The following is a 21,349-nucleotide window of genomic DNA, read 5'->3' as shown; positions in this document are numbered from 1 at the left end:
ACAGCTCTACCCTTCTGCCCCGCCCCTCAGTGGGAAGTTTGCAAGGAGCCATGCAGCTGGAGAGCTCCTCTGCCCTCCCAGCCCTGGAGAGGTGCCACTCCCTTTGTGACACAGCAAAACTGCAGCTCTCCTCTTGTTCTTGCCCTTGGTCCTATGCTTTGCCTAGTAACCTGCTAATTCTCAGGTCTCATTGGACTGTTCTCTGGGGACATTTTCCTGACCTTGCATTCTCCAGGCAAAGACTGATGTCCTATCACAGACTCCCGTGGTACCACATCCCACTGTATCCCTGACCCATGATCCTTCAGGGATCACCAGACTCTGCACCCAGTCTACGAGGCTCTGCATCTTTCTGTTAGCATCCTCATCTGTGAGGCACCCACTACACCCCAACTGCACGAGAGCTCCCACATGGACCCCAACATCCACTCACATGCTCTCACTCCAAGCTCCCCTTAGACCAATCTCTGAGGACCGTCACCTGAGTCTCAGCAGGCTCCGGGCTCCTCCAGAGTGTATACACTTGCACTATACTATGGCAGGGGACTCCAAACGTTTGAGTCTCTGGAAATTCTTCTAACATAAAAGACAGTGACAGATGTTCTTTTGTGACTTGCCGTCACAGCCTCAAATGACACTGAAAAGTGTCCACTATTTTTCCCTTTCTGACATTTTCAATCAAATGTTTCTGTGTGAAATGATGCCTAGGACCAACTGCCAACAATTTGTGTGGGCAGAAGGAAAGAATGGCCAAATGGGAGGAAATAAATGGAAAAATAAAAGAGGGACAATATAAAGTAATCACAATAGTTTTTTCTTAATCTTTGGGGGTAAACACCAGTACCCACCATAGGGGCAGCGGCCCTGAGCGCCCTCCGTGGGTGAAGGAGCTGTTGGGGAAGGCTGTGGTGCTAGCTCCACAGATTAGGCTCGGGGTCAGCTTCTGAGACGCTTTGTATTAGGTACTGACCCGTGTCGTGTACCATTGGTGAGGAGGAAGACAGCGTGCTTTTCCCAAAGGGCGACGATCTCCCCAAAGGATGACTCTTCTCGGGAGGCAGGAGCGATTTCCCGGAATAACCTTTCTGCTCTTTATTCAGTTGCTGCAGCAGATACTCATTAGTTACCACCAGGGACCTGAGGCCCAGGAGGAAAGGCAGTCATGAAATCACAAAAGCAAAAAGCACATGCCATTCAGGTCTGGAATGGCTACTAGAGACAAACACAGTGCAGTAGCACCTTTCAATAGGACTGTCCAGCTTAGGAGTGGGCTATTGTAAAAGCAGACCAAGGTTCCTTTGTTACAGCTCATGGACTGCGTTCCAGACTGACGGAAGCAATGACATATCTCACATTTAATGGAATGGTTTTTCCATTCTTTCCAAAGCCCTTTCTTGATGGGGGAGGGAGGGAGCAGGGCAGAGACACTGGCATCTAATCAGGCTGTCAACCCCCAGTCCCTAATCACCGCCTCTTTTAATAGCATGTGTATGTACAAGCCACTACTGCATTCTTGAGGTCAGAATTACCACACAACAACAAAAGCCATCCACGCACCAGCACAAAATATGATGTATACAGCCAGGTGTAGTGGTGCACACCTTTAATCCCAGCACTTGGGAGGCAGAGGCAGGTGGATTTCTGAGTTCGAGGTCAGTCTGGTCTATAGAGTCGATTCCAGGACAGCCAGGGCTACACAGAGAAACCATCTCGAAAAACAAAACAAAACAAAAACAAAAAACAAAAAAATTACAGCACTATTTTGTTTTGGGAGTTTTGGTGCTGGGAATTGAAACATGAACCTCACACTTGCTGGGGTACACACACCCTAGTTCATACTATACTATTTTTGGAGGTCAAATACTGTTCATCTAAACTGAAATTAACAGAAAACTTATTTTTTTAAAGAGGTATAATCATATAATGAGTAGTAGGAGTCTATAAAAAGGACTGAGAACTAACTCATAGACTATTGTGAACTGATTTTTCAAGATAAAAGTGTTGGGCTAAGGAGATGGCTCAGTAGGTAAAGGTGCTTGCAGGCGTGCTTAACCACCCGAGGTTGATCCTTAGAACCCTCATGGAAGAGGAAAATATGCTGACCTCCCCATATTCCAGCATGTTCAATCCTCCCTCATCAAACAAACAAGTGAGTTAAAGCAGGCCTGGAAGGTGACTCACAGAGCACTGGCTGCTTTTTCAGAGGATCCCAGTTTAATTCCCAGCACCCACATGGTGGCTCACAACCACCAGTAACTGTAGTTCCAGGGATCCCTCTTTTAGATCCATGGGGATCAGGCAAGCGTGCAGGCAAAGTACCCATGCACACAAAATAAAACATTTTTAAAAATTAAAAAAAAAAAAGTGAATTAAATAAGTAACACCCATGCCCCTTTTTATGAATAAAAGTTGAGCAGATAACAACACCGCCAACACCCACTACATGTAGAAGGCCAGTAAGAGGAAACAGTAGACGCCTCTGGATTTACCTTATTTATGGAGTTGGCTTTGGGATGATGGTATGTTTTATAAAACTGTACAAACAAGATAAACCAAAAAATTTCCCTAAGCATCAAAGTAAAAATAAAACAAATGAGCTGCGTGGCTTAGGGAAACAGCTGTTTCAAGTTCATTTGCCATGGGTATTCTGAGTGTTCACCCCTTAGGAGACGCTCTGATGTGTGCACAGCTTAGGCTCCCGACCAGCAGCCACGCACGGCACAGCCTGGAAACACCAGAAATGCAGATTCTCAAGTTCCCAGCCTACAGTGCCAATCAGAACTCTGGCCTGGGACCCAGCATCTACATTCAACAAACCCTCCTGTAACTCCCACAAAGACCGAGGTCTGAAAACCACGAGTTCACGCTGTTCTCTCTACTTTGTAAAGCTTGAAATAATTATAAAAGATTTTTGTTTTTGTTTTCTTTAGATAGAGTCTCAGGTGGTACAGGCTAGCCTTAAACTATGTAGCTGAGGCTGTCCTTGAAGTGCTGACCCTCCTATGACCCCAAGGGCCCGGATTACATAAGCAGGTGCCACCATGACCAGCTGAAAAGTTGTGGGGCTTTGCTTTTTTGTTTTTTTTTTTTCTTTTAAAGTCACCCAGAAAAGGCCCGGATCTAACCCTCTGGCTTTAATGCTGCTCTACTGAAAATCAATGGTGAGATCTGGGTTTAAAGGTAGGGGCTTTAGTTTTGTTAAGCATCAGTGAGAGTCCTAGCAGAGGTGGACTGGTGAATCAACTCTCCAAGAGCTTTCCAGGGATTGCCTGCTGCTTTAAGCCACCTCCCCCTCCCCCCGCCTCCCCCAGCTCCCCCGCCTCCCCCAGCTCCCCCAGCTCCCAGGTGCCTCCAGCCTGCAGCTTGAGGGTGCTTTTCCTGCGAAGAGGCTGATGTTAGAGTGTACTCTAGATTCTTTTCCCTATTACTCCCTACTGAGTGCTCTCGGTGAGTCTTTGGGGCCCAATAACAAACACTTTCCAGAGGAGCCAGATGGTAATGACCAAAACAATCGGATGACCCAAGAGTCCTATTACAGCCACCAACGGGAGAAACTAATTATTGAGTAGTTGCAACCCACCGAAGCCAGCAAAGGTTTGTCTCTAGTGTATCATAGTGCTAAAGCAGTCCTTTGATCCCTGGCTAACTGGCCAAGTGCAGGAGATTTACATACAGACTGCACTAATTTACACAGGTGTGGAGTCTAGCTTCCAAGAAAAGCAGAGGAGATAAAGAAGAGTGAAGACACACTCTGAAGCCAGCCAGCCAGCAGCCAGCCAGCCCTGCTCCTACCTCTGACTCTCCTGCAGAAGAGCAACGGTCTCCTCCAATCTTTTCAGCTGTGTCAGCTCCTGGCTTAGGCAAGCCACCTGTATGGTCAGCTGTTGGTTTTTGCGCAGAAGATCATCTACAAAAGGTACACCAGCCAAGGAGTGAGCAGGACTCCAAGTTCACTTTTGAGTAGAGCTCATGCACTCAGGGACATCCTGACTGTGCCCCACCCTCCCGTACATAACTCCACATGCCCACCATCCCCTCCCTGGGAGACTGGGGTGATTGGACATAGCATTTGGCAACAGATCTGACTTACAGTTCAGCCAGGAACAGTTGCACATAGTTGCAGCAACTTGCTAGTTTCGCTGCAGCCGACGACCATGGCCCACAGTACACCCGTGAGGGCCCAGGGGCACACCTGCCTCTCTCTATACACAGTAAACAACCAATCCCCTGCATTCTCCATTTTGGTTTGGAACCAGGTGTTCTTCTCAACCTATCTAGTTTGTGAAAATGTCTACAATGGTATCAATCTATAAAATTATAAGACTACAATATCTCAGTGATAGCGAAGACTGTTACACCTGCCTACAGCCATGAGGGAGGTGAGAACACAGGAACCCTGGTCCTACAAGAACCACTTTTCCAGAATTATTCTCTGAAAACGCTAACGTGCTTACCAATCACCTGGGATCTTGTTAAAATAGATTCTGATTCAGTAGGTGGTAGAGAGGACCAATACTCCCTTGTCTAACAAGCTCCCAGGTGATGTTACCATGGATCTCATTTTGAATGGCAAGGTCTGGAAGATAAAGACCAGGACTGCTATAGCTGCAGTAACCCCCAGTAAGCCGCCATACAGAACCAGGCCTAACGGCTGAATGAAAGAAGTGTTTCTCAAAATAGGTAGGAGAAGATTGATGCTTCCGTTTTATCTGGGTTTTGTGATATCACCAGGTGGTGCTGAGTTTAACAGTGGAGGCTCAATGCTCCCAGTCAAGTTTCTCACAGCTATGTGAGTGCTGTATTTACTTATGAAAGCTGGGCTAGAGGTTTGAAGTTGAGGGTAGACTTTAAAATATAGGTCAACCTATGATAGTACTGAAATAGTGGAAACCAGTGCTTAAGAGGGTATTGTTTTTTCATTCACCACAATGGCAAACCTAAAAAGAAAAGGTAGCATTTTCAGCTGGGCATGCTGGCATACACATTTAACCCCAGCACTTGAGAAGCAGACACATGTGAATCTCTGAGTTTTCAGCCAGGCTGGTACACAGAGCGAGTTCTAGGACAGCCAGGGGTACACAGTGAAATCCTGTCTTAACAAAACAAAACAAAATGAAAACAAAAGCAAAAAAAAAACAAAAACAAAAACAAAACAAGACAGACAAAAATAGTATTTGGGGGTTGGAGAAATGGCTCAGTGGTTAAGAGCACTATGTGCTCTTCCAGAGGACCTGAGTTCAAGTCCCAGAAACCACAAGGTGGCTCACAAACATCCATAATGGGATCCAATGCTCTCTGTCTAAAGAAAGCAACAGTGTATGCATATAAACATATAAATAAATAAATCTAAAAAGAAGAAATGAGTAGCATTTGGAAAGATGGAGTGGAAAGGGAACTCAAATACTGATGTGTGTAATGAAAACCATGCTGTGGGAGAGTGATACAGCGGTGAAACATCCACGCCCTTTGACTTCTCCTAGGAAAATAGTCTGAAGTGTACACCACTCCTTGTCCAGCAGCTTTGGGCAGTGGTGTCACTGCCAACAGCAGGAGCCTCGGGAGCTGTAGTGCTGCCACCAGGGAAGGAAGGTGGTCTCAGAAAACTGGTTTCATCCCCACCTTCCTCCACCTTACTCTTTCCTTGGAGCAGTCGGAGTCTCTTTAGAGTTACCGACATTCTCTCCATGGTATACAGTTACTATTATAAGCAAAGGCAGCTTTATGGTTATTAAATATTAGAAACAACAGTATAGAATTTGACAGACAAATGAGGGCTATTCATGCAACACCACCGGACTTGCCAGTGCCATTTAATTAGCGGCATTAAGTGAAGATGTAGAAATAGCTGTCTGGTTGATGGGGTACGGAGGGGAAAATAACTACACAAGTATATATGGTAACATTCTGGAGCTACACAAGTGTTTTATAGTTTCCTTAGAGTCAAACTTAAGATGAAATATTTTGTATGTAAATTATCTTTAAAAATCATGGTCTAATTTAGATTTGTGAGTTAAATGCCTATCATATGGAGGTTATCTGGAAGAAATAATTCAGAAGTACTGGTGGTATTCACTGCTGGGTCTTGGAGCTTTATTTCCTTACACATTTTCTCCTGCTGTGGTGACAAAAGGCAGTGTCACTCTAAAAACACCATTCATGTATGTTTTACATGGACACAAAGTTTTATGTGGTAATTCAAAGATGCCTACACTACAATTTTCTGGGGACCTAGCCTGGGTTGGATTCCAAGCACCACAAAAATAAGATTAACTCTCTGAAGTAAGATCATAATTCCCATAATGTCCCAAAGACAAATAATGGCTAAAGAAAATCAAAGGCAGTCTTTGGCTGACGAAGCTCATTAAACAGGTCATTTGCCAACAGTTATTTTTGGGCAACTTCACTCCTGGCTTTCCTGACTTACCGTGTGTGTGAGATGGGTGCCCACTCACGGTCGAAGTGGCAGCGGTTCCCTCCAACTGCTGAATTTTTTCTGACAGAATAAGGTTTTCCTCTAGCACTTTGACCAGTTTTTGCTTCAAACTTTCCTTTAGACCAGAAAACAATGCACCAACACGTTAAGAATATGAATTCCTGGGCAGTGCCTTTTCCTCTAGCGACAGACAAAATGGGGTGTAGCTGTGTGGCCTCACTACAAGCTTGATTCATACAAGGGCAGTGTTCGAATTGATCCCGTGTAATCTTGACCTTTCTTGTGAGTAATCCACACTCTTGCTGAACAGTGATGGCTTTGCAAGGGGCTGGCATTCTGAGTCATTAACCAGAAGTTCCTAGGGCCCGGCATGGCGCCCAAAACCCACTGAAGGTAAGAAAAGCAGAAACCGAGGGCTGGGAGAGCCTTCTTTCTTTCCCAGATATTCAAATATGGCTGCTGCTCTGAAGCTCTGTGCTCCAGCCGAAGGGACAAAGATGGCCTTTGCCTTCCATCATTGGGACCTTGCTAAGGTTCCCAACAGTATGATGCTACATATTTTTACCCTAGAGTTTTTGTTGGCTTCCTTGCCTTGCCTTTTCAAGTATTTCTTTAGGAGATTTGGATTTGGGCTAGGAGGATGGAATCATTCCCGAAGAACCTGCACGTTCCCGTCCTAATGAGTTCTGTATTCCTGGTTTGTCCCTCTTGCCTTCTCCCTAATTTGGCTCTGGAGTGTCGTGTCCCTAGCAGTGATGCTCCAGTGGCTGCTCTAGTCCTGACGCTATCTATCTATGTCTTTTCTGGTAAAGGAAGAGGAGAGAGAGATGAGGGAGGGGTCATACCACATCATTAGGAACCAGCTGTCCTGCTTCCTTTAGCTCGGTCTCCCTCCAGCACAAGGCTTTCCCTGCCTTGTCGTCAAGCTGCGAGCGACGCCACTGCTGAGGCGGCGCAGGGACCACCAAGGACAGGAGCAAGTCTCTGGCAGGACCTGACAAAGATTTAGGTTGGGTGCATGGGAAAGTCTTAGAGATCAAAGCTCAGAATCCAAACTTTAAGTGACTGTATGGGCTGTGAGAGACCCCGAATCCTTTGTGAAGGACAACTCAGAACCCTCTGTGGATGGTCCAGAGAAACCATCCCAGCGGATGATCTCCTGAAAAGTGGCAAAGAGGACTGTTTCTTTATCTCTATATCCCTTTAGAATTAAGTTCTTTAACTAGCACATATTGATTATATACAATAATGGATTTTATCATGAGCTTCATACATGTTCATAACATATTACTATACTCACACATATTACCCTCTCTGTCCTCTTCCCATATAATTTTTTTAAAGATTTATTTTTATTTATTTTATATGTATGAGTACACTGTAGCTGTACAGATGGCTGTGAGCCATCATGTGTGTGGCTGCTGTTGATCTCAGGACCTCTGCCGGCCCCACTCGCTCTGGCATAATTTACTGCAGCTGTCTTCAGATGCACCAGAAGAGGGCGTCCAATCTCATTATGGGTGGTTGTGATCCACCATGTGGTTGCTGGGATCCGAACTCAGGACCTTTGGAAGAGCAGTCAGTGCTCTTACCTGCTGAGCCATTTCGCCAGCGCCCCCCCCCATATAATTTTTTAATTAAAATTTTTGGGGGTGGGGGTTGGTGAGATGGCTCAGCAATTAGGACTATTTGCTTCTCTTGAAGACCAGAGTTCAGTTTTCGGCACCCATATCAGGTGGTTCACAGACTCTTGTAACTCCAGCCCCAGGATAGCTAACACTCTCCCTGGTCTCTGCGGGGCACCTATATGTACATGTATACACCAATGTTTACAACTAAAGCTAAAAATCTTTTTTTTTTTTTTTTTTTTTTTTTTTTTTTTTTTTTTTGAGACAGGGTCTGTCTGTATAGCCCTGGCTGTTCTAGAACTCACTGTGTAGACCAGGCTGGCCTCGAACTCACAGAGATCAGCCTGCTTCTGCCTCCCAAGTGCTAGAATTAAAGGCAAACACACCATTACTGCCTGAATAAAACTAAAATCTTTAAAAAAATTTTTTTTAAAAGATTTATTTATTTATTTTATGTATATGAGTACATTGTTGCTTCCTTCAGGCATACCAGAAGAGGGCATCAGATCCCATTACAGATGGTTGTGTGCCACCATGTGGTTGCTGGGAATTGAACTCAGGACCTTCAGAAGGGCTGTCAGTGCTCTTAACCACTGAGCCATCTCTCCAGCCCCAAACTAAAACCTTTAAAGGAAGTTTTTTAGTTCTGCAGTGGGGTTTGTGCCAGTTGGACAGATGTTCTACCATTGAATAATAGCTTCCACCCTTAGAAATTAAAAATATTTTTTGCAGCCCAAACAATGTTTAAATTTAAATGTTTAAATGTCTCTCCTTAGAGCTTTACTAACAAGTAAAAGTTCCTTGAGTTCTCTTGCCATCAAACAACAGATAAACACCTGGAGCCAACGTTTATAAAGCTATCTATCCATTCTTCTAAAAATTAACCCCTGGCCGGGCAGTGCTGGCACACGCCTTTAATCCCAGCACTTGGGAGGCAGAGGCAGGTGGATTTCTGAGTTTGAGGCCAGCCTGGTCTACAGGAGTTCCAGGACAGCCAGGGCTGCATGGAGAAACCCTGTCTTGAAACAAAACAACACAAAACAAAAACCAAACCAAACCAAACCAAACCAAAACAAAAAATTCTGAAAAGATCCCAAGAACATTTTTTAAAATCAACATTTCAACGGTCCCTGCAAATTTCAGATAATCAAACCTAATTTCTGTTGTCGTCAATACTGGCACTTTCAAAGGATTATAAAGTGGTTTTCCAATTATTAATATAACTACTCTCTATTACATATATCTGATCATGCAACACGTTACCAAAGAGCACCCACAAGCACAGCATAGGGAGAAGAAAACCAGTGCTACAAAGCAACTAGACAACTGATTTTAAAAAAAAATAGGGAAGACAAATGTGACAAAAAATGCAGATTCGTTACTTATGGCGTTTCTGGGAAACGTCTGCGAGTGATACAAGCTTCCCCTTGCAGGCTAAGGGAGCTGGGTGACTGTTAACAACAGAACGCAGGGCAGAAGCCAGGTCCAGCCCTCCTCAGTGCAGAGAGCTATGCACTTACCAAGAAACTTCTTGTCCAGGAGGAGGGAGCCAGAGCCATTCCAGTGCTTATCCACCAGCTCCAGAAGCTGTCTGAGGACAGTGGCCACGTGGGGGGTTCTGGCAGAGATCGGGGGACTATGGTTTCCTGATAAACCATGCAAACTGCCCAGGTCACTAGAGAGAGGCTCAAGAAGACAAAAACAAAAACAAAACCCAGGATTGTTTGTGTGGTTCTTATACAATAAGGGAATAAGGATCCAGACATTTAAAGCATCAATAATTCTTTAAAGTAACAAAGCTTTCATCTTTTGGTTTAGATATGAAGTGCATATTACTACGTCCAAGGCAAGCACATGAAATATGCAGGGAAATTTCATGTTTCCTTTTTCTTTTTCTTTGATAGCTTATCTCTAGGACCCTGGAGTGCTGGCAGGTACTCCACTACTGAGCCTCATCTCTAGGCCCTCAAAGACAAATTCAAAAGGAGTAGATCTTCTAGTGTTATTTTTCCATGGAGGATTTTAGATTTCTTTTTTTTTCTTTTTTGGTTTTTTGAGACAGGGTTTCTCCGTGTAGCCCTGGCTGTCCTAGAACTCACTCTGTAGACCAGGCTGGCCTCAGAAATCCACCTGCCTCTGCCTCCCAAGTGCTGGGATTAAAAGCATGCGCTACCACTGCCCAGCGTTTTTAGAATTTATTAACAATAAAAATATTTATTGGGCTAGTGAGATGGCTTAGCACTTAAGAGCAATGACTGCTCTTCCGGAGGTCATGAGTTCAAATCCCAGTAACCACATGGTGGCCCACAACCATCTGTAATGAGAAACAAATTTAAAAAATAAAATAAAAAAATAAAAATATGTTAAAATAACATGAACATAACAACTATGTTCATGTATGTCTCAGTGTACTATGTAATACAAAAAGAAGATTAAACTGCAGGATGGTTTAAAAAGTACCATATGTGATAAGAAAAAATTTAGAGTAATTTAATGAGAAATTAAAATTTATAATAAAGTTCTATTTAAAATAAATAAATATTCTAGAACATTTTAAGAATATATGTTAAATGTCATTGTTGGGTCAAGCACTAATGATATTTTTTATATAAAGAAAACAGATAGATCTGTATAGTAAAATTCACAGTTGCTTTTATTCATTGCAACCTGACACATATATTATATGCATTTTATATATGTCTGTCTCCTAGTCTTTTCTATAGAGTCTTGTGGACTTTAAAAAAGCTAATACAGGCTAGAGATTTAGCTCAGTGATAGAGTGCTTGCTATGCATGAGCAAAGCCCTGGCTTCTATCCCCAGCAACATACAAACACACACACACACACACACACACACACACACACACACACACACTGAAATAAATTAAAGACTGCCAAATTATTTCTCAATTCTTGGCTCCTTTGAAGTAAAAGACTAAGGTGATTAATTAGCTAATGAAACACAACACCCAGGACAATGACTTGAGTTGAGTAACATGTGTGGCCTGTGATTGGTAGGAAATGACATCACAACTGGGATAAACATGTACTCAGAAAGTCTGTACCAAGCCCTGATCAAGACAGAGTAAGGACTAGGGATGTGTGAAGGATACAATGTGGGATCATTTGGGACATTAACCTGATTTGGGGTTAAAGCACAGAAAGGTCTAGTCATATCAAAAGGCTACTTTAGGGAAACTTATTAAAAATAAATATTTACTGTTAATGGTTTTCTTTAACCTTTTTTTTTCCTTTATTGGTTGAGACAGATTCTCATGTGGCCCAGGCTGGTCTTGAACTCCTGATTCTCTCACCTCTGCTCCCCAAGTGCTAGTGATATACTCCACCATGCCGAGCTTAATGCTTTTTGTTTTTTCTTTTTAAGATTGAAAATGATAGATTTCAGAAACCAAACATCATGTATATAATTCACAGTCAAGGACCTGGCATGTATGTGGGCCCTAAACTCTATCTCGAGCACCCGCTAGAAGCAAAAAAGTCTGCCTTTGTGTTTACAGTAAGTTAGCACTTTGCAAACTCTCCATATTAAGAAAACCAATGTCTAACAGGAAAAAGTAGAAATATTAAAGATAGTCTAAAAATACTGAGATTTTTAACAATATGTGAAATAGAAGTGAAAATGTTTATCCTAAGTGTTCCTGGAACTTCACCCTAAATATATTATCACAGTTAGTGTTTTCATCTGATAAAATAGTCACTTGTGGCTGAGAATGTAAAACAAGCCAAAAAAATTATATAAATAAGGAAAATATTGCAAGCCTGCCCCCTTTAGTGCACAGAAACTGTGGCTGTCTCCAGAGGCTTTCTGGGCTTCCCCTTTATTACTTGTGGTATGTGACTGGGCCTAGGGCCTTGTAGGCATCAGGCAAGCTGGACCGCAGCACTCCCTTCCAGAGTTCTGAAAACTGAGCAGGAAGAATTTCTTTCAGGTCATCCTAATGTGCAAAGAGATTTCCAACAACCCGAGCTTAGATGGCTAGGAGCAGCTTTGATCCAACACTCTGCTCTCTTAGGAGACAGGAATCGACTGAAGAGGGCTGTGGACTGTTGGAAATGTGTTCTTCAGTCCACATGGAAGATTTCCTACTGGCGACAGGACCTGGAGAAAATTAGCACTCAGAAAAAATAGTTCTTGATTCTGAGTTTATTTTCAGCTAAAATCCTCTGGATGTGCCCGGCAGTGGTGGCACATGCCTTTAATCCCAGCACTTGGGAGGCAGAGGCAGGTGGGTTTCTGAGTTAGAGGATAGCCTGGTCTACAGAGTGAGTGCCAGGACAGCCAGGGCTATACAGAGAAACCTGTCTCAAAACAACAACAACAACAACAACAACAACAAATCCTCTGGATGATCTAATTTGTTTGCTTGGGATACTTTGGGGAAATTTTTAGAATCATTTGGGTTTCTGTACAGAAAAGCAAAATGATTTTAGCTGAGCGTGGTGATGCATGTTTTAATCCCAGCACTGAGGAGGCTAAGGCAGGCAGATCTCTGGGTTCAAGGCCAGTCTGATCTATGTATAAAATGAGTTCCAGACCAGCTGGAGCTACAAAGTGAGACCCTGTCTTGAAAAACCAAAAAAAAAAAAAAAAAAAAAAAAAAAAAAAAAAAAGAAAAAGAAAAATGATTTTATAAAAACTATTTCAAGTAAGTTAGTTACTTGTGGCAACTTCTTTATTGCTTCCTCTTGGCAAACCCTTGCCGGACATTAAAGTGTTCCCTACCATGTACCATGTTTATGCTCACAAAGTAAATCAGGGTCAGTTCCTTTGTGATATAAAGCTTTTCCTATGGACAGAAGAATCACAGGATTTACCCTGCTAATATTGGTCAGAAGCTTCTGAAAACCCCAACACCTTCTAGCACTATTGGTGGGAAACACCCCAATCCCCAACAGCAGCACATTCTGTTCTTGAGCCTTTGTGTCTCTTGTACACACACAAACAAGTCAGTACTTGCGCCTTGGTGCCTGTAGCATCTTGGAAGCCACGCTTCAGACTCGGGCTGGCAAGGATATTGTCCTTCCGCTTGAATCCTCTCCTTGAAGGGCTTAATGACCTCTTAGTTGGAATCTCTCTGCTTTCTGGAGTCCCAGGAGGCAGTAGCAGTGTCCGCAGAGAATTTCCTAGGGCAGGGTTTCTTGGGAAAGAACCAAGCGCTGGTGCGAAATCACCGAGGCTGGATAGCTGTTGATCAACATTGGCCAGCAGAGCAGGGTCACTGTTGAAATGGGTTGTGGCATAGAGATCTGTGGAGAAAGCAGCCTGGGAAATGAATCAGCCTTTCAGTTCTCTTATATCTTGCATCTGTTGGTATCTCGGGTCATGATAACTACTTTTTGGCATACACTGTTAACTCCTTGAGCCCACTCTCCCACTCCCCCCGCCCCCGTTTTTTGTTTCCCTCTACCTGACAAAACCTCAATTCTGATTAACTGCAACTCTACATGCTCCTAGTCTATACAAGAGCAGCGGTTGGAGAACACATCTGTTCTGACCTTTCTCCCTTTAATTCATCACTGCTAGGTTACTTTGAATATTGTCTCTTCCCTTCTTTATCTCACTGAAAAAACAGAGACAATCAAACCTCACCACCGAATTTATCAGCTGGCTTATCATTTATCTGCTGTCTGAATACATTCTCTGCCTCCTCCCTGTAGATGAACTGCTGGTACATCATTTGAGGCCAGCTTCTTTTCCAGACAACCAAATTTCATCTCGTCTAGACCAGACAAGGAGTTTCCCCTGCAGCTGTTCTGTGTTTTCTGCTATATCATTAATGCTCCCTCTACTGAGCATTAATATACCTACTATAAGGTCAACCTTAAAGGACTCCATCTCCATCCCGTCTTCCATTTCTCTGCTCCCGCTCATTGTGAAACTCCCTGACAGGGTTGTATATACTAAGTACTCTATTGCTTCACTCCCACTTTTTTTTTTTTAACTCATCTCACTGGAGCTTTTATTTTTAATGTACCACCTGAAGCTATTCACTAATTCCTTTGTATTTCCAAATAACTGCCAGTCCCAGCTCTCCTTCCCTACAGCCTCTGACACAGTGCACACACACACACACACACACACACACACACACACACACACTCACATACACACTACAGGGTCTCTCTATGTAGCCCTGGCTGTTCTGGAACTCATTCTGTAGAACAGGCTGGTCTTGGACTTAAGAAATCCACCTGCCTCTGCCTACTGAGTGTTAAAGGTGTGCACCATCACCCATGCCTGACTCACTTCCCCCTTCTTAACGCACATTCTTCACTGGGACCCCAGGTAACAATCCTTGGCTTTCTCCTTTTCACTCATCTTCATCAACTATGTCAAGTTATTAGGTAGCGATCTTGGGGAAGTTCTAGCAGCATCTCAAACTTAAGGTACCTAAAACCAAACTCTTGATGTGTATCTTAAAACTCATCTCTCCTGTTCTAGTGTGTGTGTGTGTGTGTGTGTGTGTGTGTGTGTGTGTACATGATAACTCCATTCTTCTAGTAGTTTAGGTTGAAACCCTGGAATCACTAAGTCTCTTTCTTCCACACTTTATTCCCAGGCTATGAGCAAATCAAAGGGTAATTTTCTTATAATATAATCAGAATCTGTGGTCCACGCACTGCCTCCACTGTTCTCTCTAGCTGAAGCTACTAACATTTATCAACTGACATATTTATATGTTAACTTACTATCTTATCTTTTAAAAAAAGATTTATTTATCTTATGTGAGTACACTGACACTCTTCAGACACACCAGAAGACAGCATCGGATCTCATTCAGATGGTTGTGAGCCACCATGTGTTTGCTGGGAATTGAACTCAGGACCTCTGGAAGAGCAGTCAGTGCTCTTAACCACTGAGCCATCTCTCTAGCCCCTACTATCTTATCTTGTTAAAGTTAAATAAAAGCTGAGATCAAGTATTCATGGAATTTGAATTTGTTCTCACTTTACTTCAGAACTAGAATAGCATCTGGCACATAGTGGGTATTCAATGAGCTTTTTAAAAATTAAATTAATAGCCAAAGACTAATCTCTATAACTTACCTGAAACTATCTTTTTTGGAGAATAAATTTTTCTATTCCGCTCTCAATTCATCATCTTGAGAAGTTCTTGTGGTTTTGTAGCCCCCCCCCATACATATGTTTACATATGCACATCCACATGTGATCATCTCTGTAGAGGCCAGAGGTTCATGATGGCCACCAGAGAGAACTAGATGCAGCTTGCAGCAAAGTCTTGGGATGCCGCTTAACTAAAATAACACGCACCTGTGAGACTCACATTTCTACATTTTCCTCTAACTCACCCATTATGTTACACCCATACCCTCCAGATTTCTTGACTTTCCATGAACCACTCATGACCCTAACACACAATTTTAAAAATATGGATGCAATTCAAGAATTCATAATTCCAAAATTCATGCATTTAAAAAGACTTGCAAACTTATAGGAAGCTATTACCTGAGCTAAGCTTCAGGAGCCTTCCTGTGCTGGAGTCGGGGTTTGACAGGGATGTTATTAAGTCTCCACAGGGATGGGATGAGGTGGCCTTTTTGTCGTGTGAAGGCTTTATGCTATATTCTTGGTAGTTCTTGCTCTTTTGAGGCCTTTTGACAAGACTTCCATGCAGGCAAAGAGTTTGAGAATATTGATTACCATAATGATCCAGACAAGCATCAGAAGGTATCTGACAGGGAAGGATCTGTTTAGAGTCACCCACATCTAGTCGTTTACCCAAAGAGGCATCATGGGTACATGGATAGGCATCAGGTTTTGGTATCAAGTCCTTTTCCGGAGAAGAACCTGAAGACTTAGTATCTAAAAAAGATACTCGGTATCCATCCCTCGTCATCTTCTCTGGAGATCGGACTGTGCACTGACGAGGTGGGTAGTGCCTGAGTTCTAATCCTCACCAAGGGAAAACGAAACAAAAGAGGATGAGAGTTTATCTTGGCCCAGCCCGGTTTCTCTGTTCACTAGACCAGGAGAGGGCATTAGAAGAGGTGTTTCTAATTCTAGTAACCATTGAAGGCCTTCCACTGGGATGATGACAACAGGACATGGGGGATGCTTTGTAAACAACAATCTGTATCATTCTGGACACAAATTTCATATTAATACAATACCCTAAGCATGGGCTCTTAAAATTATAATTTCAGAGCTATGTACTATTTCTTTTCTTTCCTTTCCTTTTCTTTTCTCTCTCTCTTTTGTTTTCGTTTTTGTTTTTGTTTTTCCTTTGAGACAAGGTCTGCCTGTGTATCCCAAGCCAACCTGGAATTCACAACCTTCCCGTATCCTCCATTTCCCAAGTACTGCCATTACTGATGTGTGTTACTATACATGGCTTCTAGATAGTAGTTTCATATAAAAACTGGGTGGGCCTCCCACAACAAGAGTCATGGCTTTGTGTATTCAGGTTATAGACAATAGTTGGTCTATGATTTTATAGAGTCTTTGCCTTCATTCACCCTTAATACTCCACCTAGGGGTTTTTGTTCACTCACTGGGAACTGATACCTAAGCCAGTTAAACAGCAGGGAATGCAAAATGTATGAAAATCCTGGCCTAGGTGCTAACCCAATTCTAAAGCATTTTTCTCTGAGCTCTATTTGCTATGTAATATGTCTCACAGTTTAGCAAGTAGGACATCAGAGAGAGAAGCAGGCTCTGGGCTCCTTGATACACTCAGAGTTGCTTATGCTTGAAGGGCTGCCTTAGGAATAGGGTATGTTATTTCTGAGTTAGTTACACTAACTCTTCTAAAAGTGATGTTCCTAAGGACCTACAGACCGGCAATGTTTTACCCAGAGCCAACATACATCTCATGGTAAAGGCCACAGAACAGTATCTTTATTTAGGTAACAAGAATAACTTAGGCACAAAGAATTGGTCTTTTAAAGTAATGACAAATTAGAGGCTTTTGATTACCTTTATGTTGTAAACATGTAAAGATATGGGATGGTATATATCAGACAAAGAGCTAAGAAGACAGTGAAGAAATTTTAGATCCAAATTAGGAAACAAACAAACAAAAGTTTAAAGGTACGTTAGTACAGGAAATCACTTTACCCAGTTCTTTTAGGGTGAAAAGCACAAAAATCCAGATGCTCCCCAAGGTGTGAGACATGACAATCATATCCCATAGCACTTGAGTGCACATGTGCACACACACACACACACAAGAAGAAAATTCGGGTAGGATGCAGTGTTAAGGGTAAAGATAAGCTGGAAATAAGGCATCTCTGACAATGACTTGTGCTAGTGTTAAAGCCTCCCAGACTGAGTATTCTAGGTACTTTACAGAAGCAAATGAAAATTTGTTCTGGAAAAGACACATATAAGACTAGTAATATCATTCATATAATTATTCAAATATAAGAGCAAGTAAGCACCCCAAACAAACAAAATCCAAAGTATTAAAATGAATAAAAACCAGTGGGAAAAAATAGACCTATAAAAAAATAGACCTATAAATAACATATGCCATATAGCTATCAGGCACCTATGTTTATTCTGTTTAAGGGAATATATATATATATATATATATATATATATATACTTATTTTTTTTTCCTTAGAAAAAGTGATCCAGACCAAATCAAACATATTAAACAGAGAAGAAAAATATTTGGAGTTAAGAATTTAGCCCACAGATTTAATAGTGGATTAGACATAGCTAAGGAAGATGTTAATAAGATGAAAGGTGGGTTTTTGTGTGGTGGTGGTGCACGCCTTTAATCCCAGCACTTGGGAGGCAGAGGCAGGTGGATTTCTGAGTTCCAGGCCAGCCTGGTCTACAGAGTGAGCTCCAGGACAGCCAGGGATATACAGAGAAACCCTGTCTCCAAAAAAACAAAACAGAACAATACTCAACAACAACAACAAAGAAAGGTGGACCAGAAGGATTATTAAAATGTTAATCAAACAAACAAACAAACAAAAAAAGATGAAAAATATAAAAGCATAAGAGATAAATTAAAGAAGCAGGGCACAGTGGAGCACATATCTGCTCCCAGCACAGAGGCAGAGGCAGGAGGATCTCTGTGAGTTAGAGGCCAGCCTGATCTACTGAGTGAATTCAAGGATAGCCAAGGCTACAAAGTGAGATTCTTTCTTGAAACCACCTCTGAGGGGAGAAAGAGATGGGGGGTGGGGTGGGGATAAACTGATACATTTGTTTAATTAAGAGTTCTAGAAGAATAAGAAGAGTACTCAAACCATAGTTATATTTTTCAGAACTGATAAGTTCAGTTCATGAATAATAGACACCAATGTTCCAGTGGAATAAGGCACTGTTCTGAAAGAAGCATCCCCCAATGTAGAATCCTACCCTCACCCAAAATCCCCTTCAAGAATAACGGTGAAACGGAAGCATTAAACCAACAAACAAATCAGAGAGTTCATCACCAACAGGCCCACACTGAAGGAAATGACCTCAGAAGAGATCGGATGCCTGGGCTAAAGAAAGAAATAAAAACAAAGATAAATTGAAATGGAAACTGCATTTTAAAAATCTTGTGGGGTTTAGAAGTATAAAGGCTAGAAGTCCCTTAGGAACTCACAGGAACTCACTGGGGAGTGTAGCTCAGCAGTGAGGCAGCACCTAGGAAGTCTTAGGCTCAGTTCACGAAAGCAGAAAAAAGGACTGTAGGAGTGCTATCTTTTGTGGGGCGGGGAGCTAGAAAGAGAAAAGTCCTTTATGGTCTTTAAATTACATTTCTAAAAGGAAATGTAAAAGAAGAAAAATTAAGATAGTGACAACTTTTAGATTGTGTAAGTTAAAGACATACTGTCAGGCTGGTGAGATGGCTCAGTAGTTAAGAACACTGACTGCTCTTCAGAAGGTCCTGAGTTCAAGTCCCAGCAACCACATGGTGGCTCACAACCATCCGTAATGAGACCTGACGCCCTCTTCTGTTGTGTCTAAAGATAGCTATAGTGTACTTACATATAAAAATAAATAAATCTTTAAAAAAAAAACCCATACTGTCATTTGGAGAATAATTCTAAAAGTACACAAGGTATAACAACATCTGGTAGAGAGAAAAAGAAAAATAGAGAAATAACAAATCTGAAGGAACACAGGAAAAGAAAGAGAAACAATGCGAAAGGAAGCATTCATTCCCTCTTTAAGCACAAAAGCCTCACAGAGCAGTAAGCTTCTAAGCCGGTCCCTGAGGAAAACAGAAGGGTCAGCTGACCGGAAGATGCAGAGCTGTGGTGTTATCCTGTAAATCTTATCCCATCCAGATCTCTCTGAATACTCAGTGAGCAAAATATTTACCATCTTCCTGGTGAAGGTCACTTGTCTCCCTTCTTGTTGCTTCCTGTATCTAAAAAAAAAATAAAGTTTGAAAATTTAGCAAGAAAGGCATCTGTGAGTGTTCAGACATAAGCTCACTGGACTGGGAGTTCAGCGTATTTTCCTGTTACCAAGGACAGGGAGGAGGAGGGGAAACAGACCTTCCAGCAAGGGTCCAAGGTTGAGCCCATTTTTAATCAGTTACAACTCAAGGAGGTTCCAGAGTTGCTTTAGAGCTGGGAAGGAGACTCCGTGAAAACACAAACACTGAAATGCTGTATTTTGTCTGCATACAAGTTAGTTAAGGCCACGTTTTCATTTTTAGCATGGGGTGAGATGAAAGGGGGTGTGGGTGCACATATGAGTTAGGTTGATGTGGGGTGTCTTCCTTTATTACTCTGCAACTTTAGTTTTTGAGACAGGGCCTCTCCTTAAATTTGTAGCTCATCTATTTGATTAGTCTGGCTGGCCAGTGAGCCCCGTAATCCACCTGTCTCACTTCAACTGCACACGGCTTTTACTTGGGAATCCAAATCCAGCTCCTCACGCCTGTCCAGCAAACGCTACTGAGCCATCTCTCCACCCAGATCATTGTTAAAAATTTTATCTTTTCTATTTATTTTGTTTTTCTGATAAAGCTGAGAGTATTAGCTACAGGAGCTAACCAGAATTTTTGCTCCTTCTTTTCTCCGGAGACAGGGAGCATAGTGTAGCCCTGGCTGGCCTGGAGCTCCCTGTGTAATCAGGAAAACCTACAATCTTGCTTCTGTCTCCTCAGCGCTGGGACTCCAGGTGTGTGCCCACTGTGCCACGCAACTGCTGGAGTCTTAAGAAGATGTATATGACGGGCGGTGGTGGCACACGCCTTTAATCCCAACACTTGGGAGGCAGAGGCAGGCAGAGTTCGAGGCCAGCCTGGTTTACAGAGTGAGTTCCAGGACAGCCAGGGCTATGCAGAGATATCCTGTCTCGAAAAACTGGAAAAAAAAGAAAAAAAAGATATATATATAGAGAGAGGTTATAAATTAATCTGAGACATAGCTAGGCAAGAGCTGAAGCAAAACGAAAGCAATCTAATATGTAGTTTTAAAAAAAATCTTAAAATATTTGGTTATAATCTTAAAATATATTAGCTAGGGCTATACCTCTGTGATACTGTGCTGGCCTAGCATGCCCAAATTCTTGGGTTCTATTCCAGTGTATACTGGCACCCACATATACAATTTAGGTAGTCAAAAAAAAAAAAGTATTTGCACTGCTTTATGCTAAACTTAAGGATTATAATTTTTTTCTTCCTTAAAGAATTAATTCTAGAGAGGGTGTTTTTGTTTGTTTTTAACTGTGAAGTACTACTTAACTGTAAATTGGAATAGACATTGTCTCTGTTTTCTTAAATAAATAGCAAGATTTAAAAAAAAGAAGGAAAGAAAGAAAGAAGTGGTAACTGAGATGGTTTCCTAGCACCCAAGTAGGACCTCTAAAAACAAAGAAGCAAAGGTTCACCGTCTTTAGAACTACAAGGCTTTATAACACACATACTGAAGAACCCTTGCCATCTCTTCCCTAAAGCTGCACTGACCACTCACACCTCCACTAACCCTTCCTCTGGCTGGCTGTTTCCTACAGTCCTATGCCTTGCAAAATTATATTAAAAAAAAAAAAAAGCAAACGGAGACGCTGTCAGTCCTTAGGTCATATTTGCTCACATAGATAACTTGAATAAATGATTACATGGCTTCTGCCACCATTTTTTTCTGAAAACTTGGGGGATTGTTTGTTTTTTCTTTTTCTTTTTTTAACTTTTATTGCATTATGATGAGAAAAGTTATATGATTTCAATTTATCTGAATTTGTTAACACTTAAAAACATTTTTAAGTAGATAGAATTTAATCACATTCTTGTTTCCCTTTTGTACCCCAACTCCTCCCAGAGACCCCCCCTTCAATACCTACAATA

General features: G+C 42.1%; 1 protein-coding gene across 2 annotated transcripts in view; it reads right to left on the bottom strand.

Annotated features, from left to right (window-relative positions):
- Positions 1 to 793: 793 nt before the first annotated feature.
- Positions 794 to 21,349, bottom strand: part of Lrrc36 (leucine rich repeat containing 36) — a 54,600-nt gene continuing 34,044 nt past the window's right edge. The window contains exons 7-14 of one of the 2 annotated variants that reach the window (XM_031341174.1): positions 19,375 to 19,423; positions 15,550 to 15,990; positions 13,037 to 13,329; positions 9,582 to 9,747; positions 7,279 to 7,427; positions 6,425 to 6,548; positions 3,793 to 3,907; positions 794 to 1,137 (exon numbers count right to left, since the gene is read on the bottom strand). In XM_031341174.1, coding sequence (XP_031197034.1) covers positions 912 to 1,137; positions 3,793 to 3,907; positions 6,425 to 6,548; positions 7,279 to 7,427; positions 9,582 to 9,747; positions 13,037 to 13,329; positions 15,550 to 15,990; positions 19,375 to 19,423 — 1,563 coding nt within the window. In that variant the 3' untranslated portion in view covers positions 794 to 911. Of the gene's footprint in view, positions 1,138 to 3,792; positions 3,908 to 6,424; positions 6,549 to 7,278; positions 7,428 to 9,581; positions 9,748 to 13,036; positions 13,330 to 15,549; positions 15,997 to 19,374; positions 19,424 to 21,349 lie in introns of both variants that reach the window. The other variant, XM_031341173.1, reaches the window with a different exon arrangement.

The sequence above is a fragment of the Mastomys coucha genome, unplaced genomic scaffold, assembly GCF_008632895.1.
Source record: "Mastomys coucha isolate ucsf_1 unplaced genomic scaffold, UCSF_Mcou_1 pScaffold22, whole genome shotgun sequence".
Lineage (NCBI taxonomy): Eukaryota > Metazoa > Chordata > Mammalia > Rodentia > Muridae > Mastomys > Mastomys coucha.
The sequence above is the reverse complement of the archived record's forward strand: the minus strand, read 5'-3'. Positions and strand labels throughout refer to the sequence as shown.